General features: G+C 37.4%; 1 protein-coding gene across 1 annotated transcript; it reads left to right on the top strand.

The window, feature by feature from the left end:
- Positions 1-2321: 2321 nt before the first annotated feature.
- LOC139724537 (isovaleryl-CoA dehydrogenase, mitochondrial-like) lies at positions 2322-14549 on the top strand. The gene is made up of 11 exons (XM_071635671.1): positions 2322-2504; positions 3287-3376; positions 4192-4243; positions 5043-5212; positions 7211-7304; positions 8172-8305; positions 9994-10090; positions 11663-11756; positions 12665-12746; positions 13403-13580; positions 14407-14549. Exons 1-11 carry the CDS (start codon positions 2322-2324, stop codon positions 14547-14549), a joined length of 1317 nt encoding a protein of 438 aa, XP_071491772.1.
- Positions 14550-20337: the final 5788 nt, after the last annotated feature.

Raw genomic sequence — 20337 nt, 5'->3', positions numbered from 1 at the left:
ATGACATAAACTGGATGTTTACAAGGACAAGAACGGCGTCAACACGGACAAATACGGTGTCAACTCGGACAGAGAAGGTAGCAACGCGGACCATACTAGAAAGTATAAATATCATATACTGAGCTCACTTGAATACTTAGGAAGAGTTAGGAGTCTTTGCACGGATTATACGTTGTCTACACGGATACCCCCGAAATGTTGACAGGTTTATGCTTTCAGGCTCTCTGATAATCAAATCTTCTTTGGCAACAACAATTTAGTGTTCTGAGAAAATGAAGCAAAACTGAAAATCTATAACACAGTCCTGCTTCTACTTGTCGACACCATGAAAGTAAATGTCTTTAATGCAGAAACTCTTATTTTGCAGAAGCGTTAAAAAAAACCAAGAAAAACACCCCCCCCCCAAAAAAAAAGTGGAGATCCTTGACTAAACAATCCGTATAATGATGACTAAAAATCGCATTCCATGTGTCTAACGAGCTAGATTTATAGAACTATAGATTTCAGTTTGCCATACTTCTTATCTTCTCCTATCCAGTAATTTTATAGTCAAAAACAGTTTGGGCGCCATCTTGAGAAAAACCAGTCATCTATCAATTTCGTCGCCCTATGTATCTGTTACCTCTTCATGGTGCGTTGCTCGGGGTCACTGTACGTGGCTGTCTATTCGCCATTTCATGCTTATATCGTCCCATCTCATTTTCTGCTTGGTTTCATGCATATGGTTTGTAAGTCACCAAGCCCTGTATCTTTTGACATACAGACAATTACCATCATTTCACTGATCAAAGGGAAAAAATTACCAAAATTAGTATGCGGTATATACTTACACAACACATTGGAATAAAAAGTTTCAACAAGATCGCGCAAATCGGTAAAAGTTTAAGAATGTGTATAAAGTTTGTTATGTATATAGAGACTTGCATATTGTTAGATGTTATGAATATGACATCAAGATTATGGTCCGGAAGTAAACACTCAAAGAATTGTGTAATAAACTTTGCCTATTAATCTGCCTCAACCTTATTCGGGTAGCAGACTGCTCTCCGCGCCAGGAATTGTATTTAGAAAGTGTTAATGAAGTCCCACTTTAATTTTTTATGGGATCATTGTTTGCATGGGAATTATCTGACTTGATTACGATTAAGGCACAAAATGTATTCCATCTTGAATAACGTAAATCTGAAGTACGACAACTATACATAGTCTACAAAAATAAATGTGTACAAAATATATTGAATACAAACTAATCGTAAGATGGGGCCAGGTTATCATGGTTATCCAGTGAAACCTTCCCCTTGTATCAGGCCCTTACATCAGATTGGACGTATACATAATTATAGTCGTGATAGTTGGCAGCCTGGGCTTTTGCATTGGCACATTTTCAAAAGAACACGGGACCAACCAGCAAACAATTGATTTGTTCATACTTGTGATCTATCTTCACACATAATGCCTTTGCGGATTTTATATATACATTCTCTTCGTGAATATAATACATGCGTGAATGAATACAAAACAATGAAAATCAGATATGGTTGAAACAGTGCAGTAGGCATTTACAATAGATTCATACTGAGTGGGAAGGTTATGTACACATAATTCACAACACAAATTGCTCTAAATCATCCAAGAGAAGAGATGGTATAGGCCTAGCAGGGAGGTGGAAGAGTCCAACTCCCTGAGCCTAGGTATATTTATCAATGTAGGCCTTTACACCAGATTTTATGATACAATAAGATCACGAGGTTGTTCAGTTTATTCGAGCTGCATAGTCGGGCTGGCCAACTGCCAGAACACAGAGAATAAATCTATTTTCATTTGATTAGTTTAAAGAATGAGCACTCGTCTTCCCTGTTTTAATAGGTCGGGCGCTTGATACATGTATCTTATCATTACACGTGTAGGCCTACCAGTATTATGTACCGGTAAGTAAAGCGAGTAGATGGAACAAGGATGAAAATATCTGTTTATTTTATAAATAGGGCCTAATTTCCACAGATGAACGAGAGCATCACACAAGGGGGAGAAAACAAAACAAAACATAACAACAGTTGTGACACAATATTGTCATGTACAACACTTGATATCCTCGTCCAACCAGGGAGGTGGAAAGCTCTTTCCACCTCCCTGGTCCAACCCTTTCCCTCTCCGGCCCCTCCCATTCCCCGCCCCTGCCAGGCCCTTCCCTGCCCCTTCCCTGCATGCCTCCCTCCCCCAGCAACCGCCTCCCACCCCCCCCCCCCCCCATCCCACCCCACTACCAGTACCTCCCCACACGGCCACCTACCACCACGTTCACGTATTATATAGCTGGAGCAATGGCAGCCGTAGGCCTACATTCATGTGTGAGGACGACAGGGCTTTTACGCTCATGTCTTTCGGGAATTTTTCCAAGAGGATGTTCAGCAATAAACGTAAATAACAGACATCCTTCAAGGCGAAATGGAAGCTATGTTCCCGTCGATGATTTGGTGTCGGGACTTACAGAAGAACAGCAGCAGGTTAGAAATATGTAGATTACATCACTATGTCCAATAATGCCCTAGTCCCTTGTGTGGAAAAATATGTATGCAATTTTATCCGTGTATGAACAGATGCGTAATGCGTATAAAAACACTGGATCTATTTGTTAATTATTACTGTACATTGAAGCTGCAGGCATAGTCTAGCTAGGGCAATTACTGATTAGGCGTGATAGTAGTTGTAGGAGTAGAAAAGTACATTGTGTTACCAGACATTTATTTTTCCTTGCTCTGAATTCCGTCTTCAGAGGATGAAATTTCGATCAAGCATACCGGCGATTACCGCATCTACAAAAAATACAATGACATGGACCCCATGGTCGCAATGGCCAATGTTATACGCTACAAGTTAAAAAATTTACATGTCAATTATTTTCTTGATTTTTGACAAAATTGCTTTATTTTGTTGACCCCGGACCCTCTAAGAGTCTAACAAAGTTATCTTTGAATCACTATTCATACCCACGATTCTCTATGCACATTCCATTCATCATTTGCAGCCAATCCAGTGGACGACACAAAGAGAAAAAAAGGCAAATTAGGCTCAAATTCGGTATTGGAATGGTAGAAGGTCAAACATGAACATTTAAAACAATTTATGTGGTAAAATCCTTTGATAAATCTGCATCTTTTTCTATCTTTTTCTTTTCTCTTTCTCTGGAGAGTTGAGTAAATTTGTAAATATCTTACACTCCTGAGGAAATGAAGCTATCGATGTTGAATGTGCAGTGCATCATGTACTCTATTGTCATTCTTTCAAGCTGCGAGAGACTGTCTTCAAATTTGCCCAGCAAGAGCTTGCCCCGTATGCAGCTGAAATTGATGCCAAAAACACATTTGACAACTTAAGGGTAAGTATAATACAAAGTTTTGGATCCCTTGTATGACTGTTTACAGGAAATCTCACCACCAAAGTAAATTATGAAATTAAACCATTATTTAATTCTTCATCATTGTATGATAGGAACATCAAATTTCTCTAAAAAGAAACCAAAAAAAAACAAACAAACAAACAAACAAACAAAAACAACACACCATTGTATGCAAACCTAAAACAATACAATTTTCATGCAGTACCACAAGGCTGGCATGCTATGTAACATTGTTATATTGCAGTCTTTGCAACTCAGATTTACAGTGAGTAGGTGTATTTTTTTGGGAGAAACATCATCTGTGAACCCTTTACTCTCTCCCGTCATTAGCCTTTACCATGTTTTGCTATATTTCCTTTGTGAACAAGGTGTTGACACGTGTACATGTATGTAGATGTAAACGTCCTGCTTTCTTGACAACTGTTGCCCATGTGCAAGATTGGAGATTTATCGTACATGGTAATGTTTATGAAATAATTCATTTTGATAAGATATATCCAATCATATTCACTAATATTAATTTCATACATTGATGCTCATTTATATTCATTTTACATAAATCACAATGATACTAAAATTAATGTTATGACTGAATATGAATATGTATATGATGATGATATTAACGAGGTTACTACCAATAGTGATGTTGTATGATAGATGATGATAATAATAATAATAATAATAATAATAGTAATGATAATGATAATAATAATAAAGATGCTATTAGTATCATTAGCATTGCCATCATCACCATCATTATCTTCATTGTTATTATTGTAATTTTATTGTTGCAGGAATTCTTTCAGAAGATGGGGTCTATGGGATTCCTTGGAATCACAGCCCCAGGTGAGGTGACGAGAAATTGTGATCAGATATCACAGAACTCATACTGCGTTTATTTTGAAGTCTCTGTACAAGGTTTTGAATAATGGGTCACAGCAAATTTGCCTGCCCCTCAAAACACCAACACTCGTCACAAGTGTAAATTGGTCTGTGTGACACAATTGGGAAAAATTGGAAGGATGTGGTGTGACTGGTGAGCTTTGGAAGGGTTGACAAAGATACAGTATATTTGTGATTTTTTAATAAGGATGAAATCAAATATGTTTCAACTTTATCTTGAGTTCAAAGACTACCCTGAGCATTCATCCTTGGGCAGGGTGTTATGTTCTCAATGTCCCTTTTGACCCTGATGTACAAATTTGTAAAAATGTAGAGGTTGAAGTCATAAGGTACCATATCCCAGTATTGAATGATACCATATTGTCACAATTGCTGTTAAGCTGTCATAATCACGATCACGTCATTATAACAATCACAGTCATCAATATCATCAATATTAACATCATTTTGAGTATCATTAGTATTTGAAAGCAAGAGATTGTTATGCAGAGGGATGAACATGTGGTATGTTTTTTCTTCATTTTGGGAGAGCAATTGAAGAAAAATGATACCACATTATCATTATTGCTGTTAATATGTTCTAGCCATTTGCCGTTTTACAACATGATTATTTCTTTCTCACTTCAGAGGGAAATAGCAATATTGAAGGGTTAAAAGAACAATTTGGAAAAGTCTGGTCACAAGTTGCTCACAATTCAATGTGAACAGCTCTTAAAACTTGCTACTTTTGCTATTCTTGCAGGAGAATATGGCGGCATGGAAGGAACGTACACAGACCATGTGCTGATTATGGAGGAGATCTCACGAGCATCCGGTGCCATAGCCCTTAGCTACGGGGCCCACTCAAACCTGTGTGTGAACCAGATTGTCAGGAATGGCAGTGAGGAACAGAGGAAGAAGTACCTGCCAAAGGTATGGCAGTCTCATTTTCTTGCCCTATCCAAAATAGTCACTCCATTATAACTTCAAAAAGTAAAAATGAATGTTAAAGAAAAAGCTGAGCAAATGCTCGTTTTTTTCCTTCTCTTTTGTTATTGTAATTCAGTCATAATATATAAATGATTTCCACAATGCCTTGCTTTTACCCAAATCTATGTATTTGCATTCAGATCACTGACATATTGATACCTGTGCTGGTGAAATAAATAGATAAATAGATAGATAGATAGATAGATAGATGAATAAATAAATAAATAAATAAATAAATAAATAGATAAATAAATAAATGAATAGATGAATAGATAGATAGATGAATAAATAAATAAATAAATAAATAAATAAATAAATAAATAAATAAACACACACACACCACACACACAAACAATAAAAATTTAACTTGATTTACCACATTCTTGTAAACAATTGATAGGCAGTCTTATGGACAATACAAACTGCCCTGTTTTGCTCTGACATCAATTGACATAAATTGATTTTTTTTTCCATTGCGAAAATAAGAACCAAAAGTAAGCAAGGAGATATGTTGATGCTGACTCCCATCAATGTGTTGCACATTAAAAGTTCAACATATTGATACAGTACTCTCCGCATAATCGGGTAGGCTCGAGCAGAGCGTTTCTTACCCGATTATGCCGAGTACCCGATTAACAGAAGAACACGTCTCGTTCACAATTGACACACACAATGTGTATGTACATGCATTGTACAGTGCACCAAACATTTACACTGTATGCTTAACACGCGTGCTTGCCCGGCACATTAATCATACCTTACACTTGCTCAGTTACAAGCAATAATTTACACTCTTTTTGTGGACAGTGTGTCTTCAGAAAACTTTGTTGTTTGACTATGGACTCCTCGCTAACACGCACGCGTTTTCCAAAATGAACACGTCTCTTTGCGGGCATTAGTCACGTAGAACGTCAGGTTACTTCTCGAGAAGTGACTGGGGAAATTAAAGCAAAATTTTGGAGCTGGTGCATGGCCTGATTTTCGTTGCAAACATCTCGTATTGTGAATTTTGTTTCGGAGCAAGGGAGGAGCGCAAGTGTGTTCAACTCGTGTCTGTCTAAGCAATTGTGAGTGCCAGCTACATGTGTAATGTGCGTTTACGTGTGGCAAGTCGGTACTCGCACATGTGTTTTCATGTTTAATCACTCCTCAAATGATCGGTCTTCTTTGCAAATAAACAGAGAATGCGATTAGCCGTGGATATTTTTACATTCATGATTTCTTGAAGAATATCTGTGATAATATGTGGGTAGAAATTAGATTAGAAGAAAATTTTTTACCCATTTATGCAGAGATGCAACCCGATTATCAGGTAATGTTGATGTGCATTGGAACTGATTTTGACATTACTACCCAATTAAACGGAGTACCCGTTTAAGCGATACCCAATTACGCGGAGAGTACTGTATAACTGAATACTTCATGATCAGTAACATATGACATAAATGAGATTTTTGTCAAATTGTGTAACAAGTGTCATCCATTCATCCAACTAGAGAAGCACACTGAGAGTGCACTCCTCCGCCAAGCAGCCACTTTTCACCAATGATCTTGTTCTTCCATTTATAAGAGAGATAAGTGATTTCCACCCATATGCGAATTCATGCTGAAAATCACCCAATTTCCCAATATTGAAGCCTCAGCTGTGCAGCATGCCTTGCCGCGGCCGAGCAGAAACTAGAAAACCCATTAGTGCACGTATGAAAACCTCAGAAATATGCAGCCTGACCTTTCAAGGTCATTGACCCTACCTGCCAAAATATCTAAAATCCTTCATAAAATCCATAAAAATTCCTGGATCACTACCAAAATTTAATCATATATTCCTTGTGTCATTGTCAACCTTTCCTTCAAGTTTCACCCAAATCTGTTCACAACTTTTGACTATTAATGATTTTTCCTTCATTTTTCTCTTTTCTTTTCAATCCAACTTTTCTGAAGCTGATAAGTGGGGAACACATTGGAGCTCTGGCAATGAGTGAACCAGGCAGTGGATCTGATGTCGTCTCCATGAAACTTAAAGCAGAGAGGAAAGGTATGAGATCAAGACGTCATTCCTTATCCAAACAGCAAGAGAGAGAATCTAGACGTCATGAGGGGAAGAAATAATGTCACTACTTGGAGCATATAATTATTGACTCCTGGGCCCCATTTCATAAAACTTGTTGTCAGTGGCAAGTTGTGATATATGTGTTACAAGCTACTGAAATCCTTGCATCTGATTGGCTGAGAGCAAATTTGTCATCAAAATGTGGCAGTTTTCAGTGATAACAAGTTTTATGAAACGGGTTCCTGGATTGTCTGAGGAAATCAGCTTGCTATCCTGTGGCCTTATTGTTCATGATTTGCAGCATGCATGTGTCCACACAATGAACAAATCTTGGTGCTTCAGTATTGAACCTAACGTTATATAGAAACTTGTATTATCAATTGTTGCCTGTGTGCTATACCTTTGTGGTAATGTTTTATTCATTGTAAACAAATTCTAACTATGATTTCGAAAGAAAGAATGGTTATATGCAGAGATGCAATAATCTTTATTTCACCTCACAAAGAGGACACTTTTTATTTCTTAAAGCATTTATGATTGATGTTCTGTAAAAATGGCAATTTATGCATGAGTACCTAATTTTCATGCACTAGGTAAATGGATTTCATGTATTTTCAATTCCACAGAATCAAAATATAGTGTAGCATTACAGATGACAGGAAAAAAATGCATGCTGTTTATTTCATGCTAGTTTCATGTCTCTTGAAATGGCAAAAATTTTCACACTGTCAAATTCCCACGTTTACAAAAATCTCTTTAAAAAAAGAGGGTTTACTGGGATAGTTGAAATACATTGATCCAAACACACAACTTCAGCAGCCTGCAAATGACCTACTTTTGTTACTCTTACAGAGGATCACTATGTGTTAAATGGCAGCAAATTCTGGATCACAAATGGACCTGATGCCGATGTGCTGGTGGTGTATGCCAAAACAGACTTACAAGCACAGCCCAGTCATGGGATCACAACTTTTATCATTGAAAAGGTATCATTCCCATCAGTACTACACTTTCTTTTTTCATTGTTTGTTCGATTGATTGTTTGATGGATTGTTTGATTGATTGATTGATTGATTGATTGATTGATTGATTGATTGATTGATTGATTGATTGATTGATTGATTGATTGATTGACTGGTTTTCAGGGTGTATGTAAAAGATCCTTTTTTTATGTGTTTTATTGCAATCAAAAACAAATCAATACATACGTGAACATGTAAATTAGAACAACCATCGGGAAAAAGAATGTAAAAGATCCTGATTAAAAGGGTAAGATGAAAATGTTAATGTCTTATTTCATAGTTCACGAAACTTGACGAAATCTGAATTTGAAGTCGTGTGATGAGCTTTGATCAGGAATTTCACTTTCAGTTTAGATCAAAGTTCAGCAAGAAATGTCTCAATTTGACGTGTTATTAAATACTGAAATTGTTTCAAAGAACTCGGTCTGACTTTGTGCAAGTGTAGAACATGACAAGGCAATTCATAGAGATGCAACGTAATATTAGTGCTGAGTCAAGATCATCTTGTTGCAAGGAACCTCTGAGAACACACTTGAAAATTTCACAGATTATTAGTACAGATAAAAAGTCAGAATAAACATGAAGTTTTTCACACTAGATGTTCTGTAAAACAGTTATCAAAGATTTAAATGTAGGTTAGGTATCTCCTAGAACACACAACAAATTTGTTATCAGATTATTTGCCCTGATAAAATGTCAAGAAGAAAATTGATGTACATGTACCTATACGTCTTACTGTCAGAAAGAGCAAAGTTCAGTTATTGAGGTGTACAATGTGACGGACGTAGAAAGAATTTGAACACTTGTGGACTTGTTCTTATGTGAATGATGATGAATATATTTACTGATAATTAATTAGCTTGTTACTCATGCTTGCTGCAAGATATGCCTATCCAGTGTGTCAGCTAATGACTGCCAGTGCATTTTGGTCGATGATGTCAATCTTCACTTTCCTGAGTGAAATGCTTTAACGTTCTAGTCAAGATATGCAATAGTGGCTTCAGTGTTTTCAAAGCATGATACATGAATGTGTCTTTCTCTACCACAGATAATACAACATCACATACAGATCTTAGAGACTTCATCCCTGCTGCAGATTGTTAAGGACAAGTTCACCCATGTGGATTGAGTGAATGCAGTAATACTAGAAGAAGACATCAGTGAAAGATTGAGGGAAATTGGACAATCCTTTTTAAAAAGTTATGAATCTTTAAAGTTTTCGTCCGGCTTGATGAGAAGACTGCTACAGTGTGTGACAATTCCCCAATATTTCATTTTCTATGAAAAGTACGCATCCCCTGAACTTGTTTTTTTTTGCTCACTCTGACGGAGTTAGGTCAAGTTCCCTCTCATTGTGCAAGAAATATGAAAGTATGTTGAATTTTGTTATATATTTTATTGATATCCTTGTCCTTCAGTGATGTCACAAAATACTGCAGTCTTCTCATCCACTGATGGCGGCACTGAAACTTTAAAAATTCATAATTTGAATGGATTGTCCAATTTTCCTCAAACTTTCACTGATGTGTTCTCTGCATTCACTCACTTTTCACATACGATGGTTTTGCATTTAAATGCATTTGTGTGAACTAGTCCTTTAAGCTACCTAAATGAGCATATTTTACACTTACGTCTGTTCTGTCTTCCTCCAGGGCATGAAAGGTTTCAGCACTGCTCAAAAACTTGATAAACTTGGGATGAGAGGATCCAATACATGTGAACTTGTCTTTGAAGATTGCAAAGTGCCAGGTAAGAGAGCTGCCCTAAATATTCACACTCACAAATTTACTGTGACTGCAATATTCCTTCCCATGAATTGCATAATATTCAAAGCAGGGAGGTGGAAACAACCTGTTAGTAAGTCCTCTGATCTGTTACCTTGTTAGCAGGAAGGACAATTGTATACCTTCAATATAATGAATTGAGACAGAAAAAATAGTTAGACAAATATTGCTTGCAAGTTATAACAAAATATTTATGAAAGTGAAACTCATAGGAGATGCGAACAATCATATTGATAAGTAATCTGCTCAGTTACTATGTGATAAGGATTAAATGGTGATTAACCCTATTCTAACTGGGCTATTTGAGACCACGTTTTTACTGAGGGGGGGTCAATTTGACCCCCCCTTCAGATCTCGGCCGCCGATCGCGCGATCGCTGCGAAATTTTGCCTGAAGATAGAGCTGGATGTCAACTACAAGATTACATGGTCATACAATAGAAAAATATTGCCTTTCTATTTTTGATAAATTAATTGTGCAAATTTGTGCATGAAATCATATTTTCACCTATAACTCCATTAAAAAGACTGGAGGATTGCTAAATTTTTGTGTCAGAATTCCTCAAGACACATCAGACAATTTTTGTGTAAAAAAAATAGCACAATCGATATCAATTTCTTTTGTTTTTTATTGTTTTGTTAATTTCTTATGTATTTTATTGTTTTTTCGACCTTTTGTTTTCTATTGTTTTTTCGCCAATATTTGTTGCAGGCACTTTTTCAGGCTTATCTACACTAGAATTGATTAATTTCAATGGTTAAAAGTTGAAATAATCTAATTTATATCAATTTAACCAAAAAACACAATTTGCATTGGATTTGCACACGATATCATCAATTTGAGCTGTTTTTTGGTTGACACGCATATGCAAAACATTATGTAACTTCAAAACGGTATACCCGGACGTCGCAAATTTGGTCTCAAAATATGCGGGAGACTTCAATGAAAAAAGTTGTGAAACGACGCGGCAAAATTTTTGCGCGTTGCGAAATCGTGGCGCGAAACGTCGAGGGGGGGGTCAATTTGACCCCCCCCCCCCAGTTAGAATAGGGTTAAATTAACCCATTGAGGATGGGCTAATTTTGGTTTAACATGCATTTCCCATAGACACCTGCCCGACCGCCCGAGTATACTCGGGACTTGTCTTCAACGGGTTAATTGATTAGATCTTTTTAATGTGTGTGATATATCAGAAATGGGGACTTGCATAACAATTTTTGAGTGGTGAGATTTAAAAAAAACCACCACATCTGTGCTGCCTGAGGCAATGCTTTGGGGTTGTATGATTTCACATATTTCAGTCGACCCAGAAAATATGTGGAACTAAAATGATCACAGAGTATATGGCAGATAGGATATTTCAGAGTTACCCTTAACCTTCTGTTACTCTGTGCTTCATGTGCCAGACCCACCCTATAAATTCCTTGAAAGCATCAATCTAAAAAATTGCTTACACCCAGCTGCAGTGAGTTCTATGTTATTCACTCTCTTTGTGCGGTTATAATCATGATTCCTGCATTCTCTTTGATCGATGCAGTCGAGAATGTGATGGGTCCCCTAAACAAAGGAGTCTATGTTCTGATGAGCGGTCTTGATCTAGAGAGATTGGTGCTTGCTGCCGGACCGATTGGGTATGTCATCTCATCTTCTACTTTGAGATGCCTTTTTCTAATACATGGAGATGCTGTCTATTGTTTGTGCCATACTGTGCATGAAGCAACTGAGTTTTTATCATTCAGTCAAAGAGTCAGCTACAATTCTGTGCAGGATTGGGTCTAGGGGCCCACTCTACTGTGAGACTTGTCATTGTGTGTGAATTGAAGTAATTGTAGTTAATAAGGCAACAACTTTGAATGATCTTGGCCGGTTTGTTGCTTCTTAGCAGCTAAAATCGTATCACAAAAGATATGCAGTACATATTATGATACTGAGCTCATAACTTTGTATACCTTACCATCGATCTTGTATGTCTGCACAGGAATAAGTCTTGATGTGCAAGAAGGGGTAATGCTATAGGGGCTTTGATACATTTGAAGTCACTTGTGCAATTAAAGCTCAAAGAACCTCAAGAACAAAAATGAAATAGTTCTATATTTCACTCTGATTGAATCATGATCAAGTTAGATAATTAGTTAGATATCAGTCTGGTGGAGCAAAACATGAGCCAGTGATCAATGTCAGCCCTTAAAGATGTACCTTTGACTTTTAACCGGTAATAAATTAAAATGTGTATGCATCATAGTCCATGCCAAGTGAGAGTAAAAAGACATACATTTGACATTTCAGTAGAATTTGTATCAAATTCATGAATTTTGTTCATCCATTTTACTCATTTATCTTTATAGCGGTGATGAAGCGCTGATCCTAGAGCTGTACATTGTATCCTTTTTTGAATGAAGCTATCTGGTATTGACACAGTTCCTTTTGAAATGGTATTCATATTGCATATCAGAAACTACTTTTGCATGCAAAATCTGAATAAAAATACTGCTATGAATATTGTTGTCATTTTTTAACTGCTCTCTTCTTTTTTTTTAAGACTGATGCAAGCTGCTTGTGATGTTGCCTTTCCGTACCTTCACCAGAGAAAGCAATTTGGGAGACCAATTGGAGAGTTTCAGGTAAGAAACAACCACTTCCTGACTTTTTATATTCATTCCAATTGAAACACTATATGTGGCAGAAAGGTTTAAAGGGAACAAACAACTTTCTTGTGAAACTATGTCAAAGAGTCTATTGTGACTTGTGTGGGGTTTTGCTCAACCCTTATTCATTATAATTTATGTGACAAAGTTCAACTAGGTGCAACTAAAACCAACAACCTGTGAAACGTACATTTTTATATTGAATTGTATAAATGTCAACTTTAATGATATCATAGAGTGTAGGATAACATGTAAAACTGCACCTGGTCAAGACAGTTGTTGGTTTAGTTCAATTCACTGGTGTGATGCTTAAGATCCCATGTTCATTCTTGTTATTTGTGTATTACGCATAAATGTCTCTTCTTGTTTGTACTTTCTTTCTTTAATCCATTTGATACTTCATCTGTCATTTCTGCTTAATTTCTCTCTTCACATATTCATCTATGTAAATCTTTTGATACTACAGCAGTCATTCCTGCTGAATTTCTGTCTTCTCATGTTCAACATAGATGTAAATCTTTTTTTTCCCTTCCACCAAAAAAGATTCAACTTATGTGAATATGAAATGTGAATGTGCTGAATTCTAAATTCCCATGTGACAAAAACTTGCATTTCTGACTGATTTCCTTCAGTTGATGCAAGGTAAAATGGCCGACATGTTCACCCGCATGAACTCGTGCCGCTCCTACGTCTACAACGTGGCCCGTGCAGTGGACCGGGGTCATGTAAGTGCCAGAGACTGTGCAGCTGTGATCCTGTATGCTGCCGAGAATGCTACACAAGTTTGCTTGGATGCCATCCAGTGTCTAGGTATGGTGGTGCTAAATACCTCATATGGTATTGAAATTTATCAATGATGTCAGAGAATTTGAACATTTTCAAGAAGCCATGATATCTATATATTGGAAAGAAAGCACACATTCCAGGAAAGTGTGTACTGAAAAAAAGGCTCCAAAGTACTGGGTCTCTTCAAGCGTTTAATCATTACCAAGCCGTGCTAGTTGTACAATTAATTGGAACAAAACAAAATGAAACAAAACAAAACTAAACCAGGATGTAAACCATCGCAGCAACAATAATGAAGGGATTATCATGTTAAGCTGCATTTTGTCCATGATTAATGCCAACTTTCAAAGCAGTAGCATTACATTAAGAGTTAAAAGTGAAGAGTGTGTACATGTTTTTTAAGAAATGAAAAGGGGACTCTATAAGACACAACTAATCACACTATTGTACGAAAAAAGTATTCCAGGAAAGACTGCTAAAAACACAATTTTCTGTTCATTGTATGAACCCAAACTTAAGCATAATGTAGAAAAAGATGGTTCTTTCAGAAAATATGAAAAACTTAAGATTGGCTAGGTTGACCCATTTTGCTTATTTCCAGTCCTCTCACAAAACCTACTACTTTTTGTTGGTTTTGTGATGCACAGTCACATATGGCTATTTTCTTTACCAGCTTATGTTTCCAAATAACAGTAAAAAAATCACTAAAAACCGAAAATACTGAACATGATATTGTGTACAATATCATCATTTTGCTTATTATGTTATGCACACTCCTGAAATGCAGTTATGAATAAACCCTGCTTTTGATTATTTACTTTGAAATGAAGTATGTGTCATATCTCAACAGGCGGAAATGGGTATATTAACGACTATGCGACTGGGCGGCTCCTACGTGATGCCAAACTGTACGAGATCGGAGCAGGCACCAGTGAAGTGAGGCGTCTCATCATTGGGCGGTCATTCAATGAAGAGTTCAAAGCAACCCTCTGATTGGTCTCCTTCCCCTCTCTATCTATCGTTCTGTCAATCATGAAAGAATGTTGCAAAAAGACGCATAGCAGTTGGAGAGGAAGATTGGTACTGTGGGAATCATGGGATAGATGAACTTTATTGTGTGTGGATGCTGGTAATTATTACGCCGACTCTGGTTGACGTTATCCCAGCTCTGATGTACTTATATGTAACTCAGAGTATGAAATTTCTAGTTGGTCTGATTTGTGTGTGTTATTGGTGTTTTGTTTTTCCAATATAGACATCCTTTCCCCCCCCCCCCCCTTTTTTTTTTGTTTATGAAAGATACGTAGATGGCTGAATTCCCTTCTCGATTTAGTAGTATTTAGTAGTATGTTTTTTATGAAGGAATATCTCCTGACCATGCATTTTCTTCAAATTCTAATGCATCATATTATCAGGCATCAAAAACAACAACAACAACAAAATTGTTGACCCTATTGATGTGAAGAAAGTCATACATGAGTTGTGTAAGAATGGTATTCCTCGTATGAAATAATGTGTTCTTGGAAGCACAAAGTTTCAACACATGGTATCACTACTGTTGGTTTTTTTTAAATTATTCTCATAAGGCTTAATGAAAGAAAAATGAAAAGATGCATTATTTGGAAAGTAGAGGCATATGAACATATATTTTCATTGTGCAATTGTGGATAAACCATGCTTACAATTTGATTGGTTCTATGGGGTACAAAGAACTTGTCTTGGCTCTATCATAGGGGTAATAAATTTTAAAATTACTCTCGAGCATGAATTACTTGATACCCAAACTTTGGCAAAGGACCACAGCAATTGTTGTTTTTGTGTGCATTATAACCCTGACATGAAGTTCTTTGCTGTGTGAACTGTTTGTGGTACATACACATAGTGATATGACACAGTGTAGAACAAAATGTATTAATGATAGTGATGTGTTGAGAATGTACATACATGTACATGCATACAAGAGAATATTTTATTTTTGTGGCATTTTATCCTGTATTGCGAGAGAAAAATGAGATGTGTGTAAGGAGCTGACGGTGGTCCAGCTGACGTGAGTTGAATACCAAGCTAGCAATTTTGTGTATTGCTTTGCAAACGCTTCTCCTAATATTGCACCATTTCCTTTCTGTTAAAGAGCTTCTTTGATTTTGTTCCTTATATTTTTTCTCTCTCATAGACCACTTGTAGAAATATCTCGGAGATTGCTTCATCGGATTCTATTGACTGGCCAAACTTTAACTTCTCAAATGTCCAAAGCATTTCTATCTCTAGAAAGATATTATCTCCTTTATTTCTGTGCATAGATTTGAATGTAGATTTGAATTTAGAAGCAAATGTATATCATGAAATGTTCAATTTTGTTTTACAATATTGATGTAATTTATGAAAGGTTCATTGAGTATATTGTATGCTTAGAATAGTATTCACTGATTCTTTGGTAACTGTTGTACTGCTGTAACCAGAATGTGACAGGAGTGGTTTTATGCAATCACTCTGGCAGCGATCTGATACGGTCTGGGCCACGGAACCCGTTCCCTGGCTAGGACCCATTCGATGTGATGGGGGGCCTTGAAGGTTTCCGCCATTCCCTATTCGAAGTGATTTTCTTTTTCTTTTCTTTTTTCAGTTTCTTCTGGTATTCTGTCATGTTGCTCCATGTACTGTACTCTTGATTTAAGTTGTACCTTGACAGCACAATAATTCATTGATAGACAAAGTTCTAGAATGTCTCATTGCATGCAGGATGACAAGCATAAATATCATGCCAAGGAAGAGTGCATCAAGAAGGAAAATTTAATGTGGAAGAATGTGAACCCAATGAAAATGTCAGTCTTTCAGCATTCACTTTCTACACAGGATCTCCCCACACCAGAATAATTATGATCTTCCTTTCATGCCTGCTAGTTTGGAGATCAGAGGATGGTATCATAATGCAAGAAATCTTGCCAGGCTCTAGTATTCCACACACATGTAGTCTTCTGCACTCTGACTTTGTCCTATTTTGCCCCAAAACGGTTGATTCAGAACAAGCATGTAGAAAACAGATGCGACTATCATTCAGTATTCATTTATTTAAAGGTATTTAGCCCTGATTTGATAATTTATCAACATATTATACTTATATGTATGTAAATTTTATGTTTTTCTCCTTGTTCCTTCTCTTTTCATGCAAATTTGGGATGATGTTAGGGTTGATAAAATATGCTCTACTGGAGTCTTAAGTGAAATGCAGGATTGCATGAGATAACACGAAATCGGAATTTTGTTGGGGTTATATATGCTGAATGAGATGAAAAAAATCTCAAAATAGCCAAGAACTCACTGCAAGGTGCACACTACTCTGCATGTGTTGCAGTCCAGTGAAGTAAAGAGTTGTAGTGTGACTCATTCAAGTGTATATTTCTATCGGGGGCATATGGCACAAATGATTCATCATTGACGTGGGAGGGATTATTTTTCTCTCTTCTACCTTCCAGGTTTCATTGCAAGGTACTTCTTTGAATGCACATGGGCATGTAGAAGAAATGTGTAGAATATGAAAAAGACTTCCACTAGGCAGTTCCCTCCTGTCAAAAATCAAACGTACAAAAGATCTTCCCATTGGCATTTCCATTTTTACGATAGCTGTCATGTGTCATCTGTAGGAAATAACATGGACATTTGTGCTTTTTCCATGATCTTTTTTCCCAGTAGGTACAATCTTTGTTTCCAATAATTGCCAAAAATACATGAATACACTTATTGGCACATGAGCTGATATGAGTATGCATTAATGTTGCAATTCAATACTGGTTGGATTGTTCATTTGATCATGTCACTGACTTTTTACCATATGTAATATTGCATATGTGGGACTCCTAAATGCCAAAAGTATTATACCAAAGCAATCTTACCAGGTGAAAAAAAAATAATATTTTAAGTTTCTTTGTAGAAGATGTGGCTTGTAAAGCTATCTATCCCAGCTCTGTTGGAGATATTTTCAATATTGGACCCGGGGCGTTATCAGCATTGGGCTTTGCATGTTTCAACGCTTCATGTTTTTTTCATGACCACACGAACAGGCACATACATGTATTGTGCAGTTTTCTTGGTTGGCGAGTTGTTTTATTTGTTTTTGTGGTGTATTACAGTTTAGTGAGACTATTGCTTCAAGGCAATATTGCTGGGATAAACGAACATGATTTGAGTTTTGTTATTCCATGTTGATTACAAAGGAATTTACAGCCTGTGCCTTGGTCACAGTAACTCATTACCATCATTAGTAATCAATGAACCAGTGTGCTCGTTTTCAATGAGGTCTTGTCATTTGGTTTGCTTTTGCTCTTGAGCAGTGTGACATACAGTCATCTGTGCAGAGTCTTAATGTGGAAAGTTTTATTTTTCGAAACAATTGATCTTATGGTAATCAAAGTCTTTAGGTGTGAAGGTATTGTGGCAATGGTGAGAATGTTAACCATTGAGTCAGTTGACTTGAGATGGGCTTGTGTTGTGGAGAATGATTAAATGGTGAATATTTCCCCGCCAGCTAAACATTGCTTGTTCAGATAACCTTTATTTTGCGATTGTAGAATATTTGTAGATGAGTGGTGCGTGTGTGTGTGTGTGTGTGTGTGTGTGTCTCTCTCTCTCTCTCTCTCTCTCTCTCTGTTTCTTCAGATGACCTGAAGTTCGTGCGTCTGTTATCTGTACATTGTTTTATAGGTTTGGGTTTTTTTCACACCTGGGTATATTTGCACTCTCATTACAGACGGTGAAAATGCTTCAAATTATGTGTCCTTCAGTACAGTATTGCTGTATATTCCTCATATGTGAACATCATTATGAACAATGTGGATGCATGCACACTGACACACACACACCCACACACATCACACATATAAACACACTTACAACCATGGCTACTCTGTATAGACAAGATCTCATCAAGATGGAATTTATTCTCATCAAAGTTGGCCAACCTGCCAGTACAAAAGCCTAGTGCAAAATTAGAAAAATCCTTTTAAAAAAAATAATACTTTGTGGATATCCAAGGCATAGATCAAACATGATATGACATCACCAATGCCAACACAACACAATGATACATAGTGTAGTATAATATCAAACATTATAGTTTCTCAAAACATGATCAACTTTATATCACAGGTACCACATTGCAAAACCTAAACCTATCGTAAGACCATGTAGCATGGAAACACTGAAGGAATTAGTACTGTCACATTCAACAAAAGTGATTGCCAAGTTGCATAATCAAAAATTAATGTCTCTGAAAAATGCTTGATCTTCTTCCAAAACACTTTCTTAGACTATTAGATTTCTAGATGATGATGATGATGATGATGACGATGATGAGGATGATGTCTTAAGCCTGCCACACACTATACGACTCACGATCTTATGATCTTATGACCATAACACCCAGTCGTACGACCTGCCACCGCACACTATCCGACCTGACCTTACGAGTAGGCTTACGACTGTTCTGTCTTCAGTACATTTTACCAATGAGTATTAAAGGCAGCCGATCGCCATCCCTAATGGTACGTAAACTTCGAACGACCGAAGTTTGTGCATGCAATTGCGCAATGCCAGACTTGGTGCTATATTCATAAACGTGTGGAACAATGCTGCCACTGAGACACGTGTGTGTGTGTGCGTGTGTGTGTACGCATCATTCACAAACATTGTCACCGCGAGCTGCGGTGATTGGAGGAGAGAGGCCAGAAGACGCGCGTGTGCGTGTGTGTACGCATCATACACAAATATTGTCACCGCGAGCTGCGGTGATTGGAGGAGAGAGGTCAGAAGCCGCGTGGCTCTTTTGGCCTCTTTTCATGCGCATGCGCACTGAAAGTGTGCGTCCATTCGAAAGCTCCCGTGGCTCGCTCGGACAGCCATTTTGGGTTAGGAGATTAGCACAGAGAGTTCTCTTGTAGCCCACAGAACTCTTACGTTTTGTTCGCTGACCCATTGAGCCAGCGCTATTCTCATTCGGGGTCACTACATTTGATACAGAATGGAGGAGGCAGCGTGTTGCGTTCGTCTCCGTGCCGCACAAACCACTCGCCACGACTGAGTGTCTTTAAAGTGCAAGTAGTGCGCACTGCGTGCGCTTGCATTTTACAATGTACTGTATCTTGATTGGCTGAAAGCCCACGACCGGTCGTAGAAATTCAACATGTCAAATCCCTTTAACTGGCACTAAGACCCAGTCGTACGACTGGAAACTAGCAAGACTGGTGACGTCACACTTCCGGTCTTAAGATCGTACGACCGGTCGGATCGTAAAGTGTGCGGCGGGCTTTAGACTGTGTGTGTGTGTGTATGGGGGGTTGTAAACTACCCTTCTCCTGACCTTTTGACCAACTAGGTCAGGGCAAAGATGCATAAAAAAAAACAACAACAAGAGAGAGGGTCAATTGCTGCTTGCTACAGCATACTATGCTTGCTGGGTTACTTGTGTGCAAATACTCCCAACTTTCTCCAACTCCATCCATTTTTGCTAAAGTGATTTCTAAAATGATTTGATTTACTGGTTGTGTTTCTATTCATTCACTAAATATAAGTCTCCACCTTGAAGTACGCTTACATTAAAATATGTACTGCATAGAGTGATATACTGTATGTTTGCTGTGCACATCAATTCATTTTTACAGGTGAATGTTTAATCATTGAAACAACAAGAGCTGACATGGAACCATAGGCCACACTGCAGTGTGCGTACCATCTTATCCATGGTTCACTTTAAGAAAGCTTAAAATCAATTAAGTGTACCCACTTTAAT

Source organism: Diadema antillarum, unplaced genomic scaffold (genome assembly GCF_040938485.1).
Source record: "Diadema antillarum isolate AM-2024a unplaced genomic scaffold, OU_Dant_1.0 scf00000220, whole genome shotgun sequence".
NCBI lineage: Eukaryota > Metazoa > Echinodermata > Echinoidea > Diadematoida > Diadematidae > Diadema > Diadema antillarum.
This window is presented reverse-complemented; position numbering and strand designations above follow the sequence as displayed.

Excerpts from the sequence above, each read along its gene's own strand:
- LOC139724537 (XM_071635671.1), top strand. The coding sequence starts at position 2,322 with ATGGCAGCCGTAGGCCTACATTCATGTGTGAGGACGACAGGGCTTTTA. Across the intron at positions 3,377-4,191 it reads ACACATTTGACAACTTAAGG|GAATTCTTTCAGAAGATGGG; the intron begins GTAAGTATAATA and ends TTATTGTTGCAG. Across the intron at positions 7,305-8,171 it reads ACTTAAAGCAGAGAGGAAAG|AGGATCACTATGTGTTAAAT; the intron begins GTATGAGATCAA and ends TTACTCTTACAG.